Source organism: Olea europaea, chromosome 3 (genome assembly GCF_002742605.1).
Source record: "Olea europaea var. sylvestris chromosome 3, O_europaea_v1, whole genome shotgun sequence".
Lineage (NCBI taxonomy): Eukaryota > Viridiplantae > Streptophyta > Magnoliopsida > Lamiales > Oleaceae > Olea > Olea europaea.
Window position 1 is genome coordinate 5136391 of NC_036239.1, and position 2294 is coordinate 5138684.

General features: G+C 33.4%; 1 protein-coding gene across 1 annotated transcript in view; it reads right to left on the reverse strand.

Annotated features, from left to right (window-relative positions):
• Window positions 1-322: 322 nt before the first annotated feature.
• The window catches only part of LOC111383370 (dol-P-Man:Man(7)GlcNAc(2)-PP-Dol alpha-1,6-mannosyltransferase), a 15946-nt gene continuing 13974 nt past the window's right edge, over window positions 323-2294 (reverse strand). The window contains exons 18-20 of the mRNA XM_023007480.1: window positions 2142-2207; window positions 904-997; window positions 323-831 (exon numbers count right to left, since the gene is read on the reverse strand). Of these exons, the coding sequence (XP_022863248.1) occupies window positions 754-831; window positions 904-997; window positions 2142-2207 (238 nt within the window). The 3' untranslated portion in view covers window positions 323-753. The remainder of the gene's footprint in view (window positions 832-903; window positions 998-2141; window positions 2208-2294) is intronic.

A 2294-nucleotide genomic window follows, 5' to 3' on the forward strand; every position in this document is an offset into this window, starting at 1 on the left:
TAATTTTATTCATGTATCTAGAAATTTCAATGTGTGTTTAAATTCATGTATTAGTAATTAACTCTAATGTACGAAATATAATATAAAAAGATTGCTCATTTATAGTATTTCATGATTTTCATCATCACAAAAAATTTGAATTGCTTAAATTTCTATCATAAACTTTATTTTCTTTAGTTCGTTCAAGACTCGTCAAATCCTCTCAACAAATTAGTATCAAATATTATTTTTACAATACTTAAAAAGTATTTCAGAATAGCACGTTCAACCCTAACTAATATTCCTAAAAGCACAGTTTCATTTGGAGGAAAAGAACATAATCTACCACCAAATCAAAAATTACACCTGTGGACGATATAGATAGTACATGGTGTTACAAATTATAGAACAGGAAAATTGTCCAACGATAGCCTCACTTGCTATAAGATTGTATATCGGCCAAGGTGACCTAACTATTTTGTCCCCTAGTTTAGGTGCATTCTCAACACAAAGTGCCGTGTTACAAGCAGAGCATAATTTTCAAATGTTTCTGAAGGTATAGAATGCAAAAGCTCAAATGTGCACGATTTCTGTATAGTTCTCGAGCTATATTCAGTGTCAAATGTAGGAAAATATTGCTTCTGTAAAGCTCTAAAGGATAATCAATCTCAAAGATAGAAGTATTCCATTGGTTTATGCCCCTACGAGTCCAGCAACATGCAGTTTCAAGAATGCCACAACTTCAGATGAGATATAGATCTCTTCCCATAGTAATTAGCAACCCGGCCAGCTTCTGTGGATTATTTCATTATTTTTAACATTTCCATGGACATATACCTTCGGGTCCTTAACCTGCAGAGTATACAGAACTATTAAGTGTTAATCTCGTAGCATTCACAAGGGATGAGTTGACCTTCTCCATACCAGTGATATGGGAGGAAATCCAACACGAAGATGAGCCCTGGAGAATCCCTTCGTACTAAATAGACACTTGTATCCACTGATATCAGAAGATTCGCTACAGAATGAAAAATAGAGTAGAAATTTAAATGCAGAAAACTGGTGATCAATATACGAGAGTATAAAAATTCGGAATAAGATACAATAAAAAAAAAAATGTTGAAAAAGTGGAATCCACATTTATTATAATGATGCAAAGGCATTGATTAGCCAGCTATTGACGCTGGAGGCATGTAAACTAACTGTATACTTTTAGAAGAGGTAGAAGAAGAGAGGAGAATAGAAGAGGGCAGGGAAAAGAAAGAGGAGAGATTAGGGAGAGATGAGACAGAGAGAGGTAAACTGTTTGTATTCAGTATCAATAGTGATTGTAAAAGAAATAACTCTCTTTATATATGGTTGAACATAACCTAATTAAGGTAGAAAAAATGATAAGTAAATAAACATATAATTGTGTAAAATATAAAATTCCAATAATTTGAAATGAAATAACTCCAAATTTGGCAAGATCTTAAATATCTCCACCAGCTAGTCCGAATTCACATCTCCATTTATTTAAAAGTAAATAAATAAATAAGAATAGCTTAGGTGGCGATGATGAGAACCCTAGAAAATCTATTTTACGGTAGACTTTCCAAATCGGATATGTAATTACATTTAAGATCTCTAGTATTTTTTAATAGATACTCTGTTATTACCTTAATTTGATGGATTCTCTAGTATTCGAATAGATGTTTCCTAATTAAAATATATGTTATGAAACACAACATAAAGGGGCGTATGTATTTAATTCTCACGACTGATATATGAAATAAAGATACTTCCTCTCTCCTAAATTCTCTTTCCGTCCGTCTAATTCTTCTTCCTTTTCTATCTCCCTTCTCCTATCTCCCCTTCTGCTCTTTTCCCCCTCCTTTCTCTTCCTCTTTCCACTATTCCCCTTCTCCTACAATTCTACTATTTGGTTCAATTGCATCTCCTATAATTCTACTATTTGGTTCAATTGCATCCTCCGTCTCCAAATTTATTGAACAAACCAGTTGAATCATGAATCAGCAGACCAGACTCAAGTATGAAATCAACCAGTTTTAAACATGGCTAAGATGGCAGGATCATCCACGGCTCCCAAAAAGCCAAACTCTTTGCTCGACATACCATGTAACAACTTTGATAAGAAGAAGTAGATAAAATGAGAGAATCACCTCAAAAGGTATGTGAAATTCTGATTTTGAAATTCTCCCAGAGGAATCCCTTCTTCTTTAGAATACCTATACAGCACAATAGTTAAATTATGAATTGAGAAAAGTGTTGAACTTGTGTAATGGCAGAGTTAGGATGAGAAATTTTCCAATATC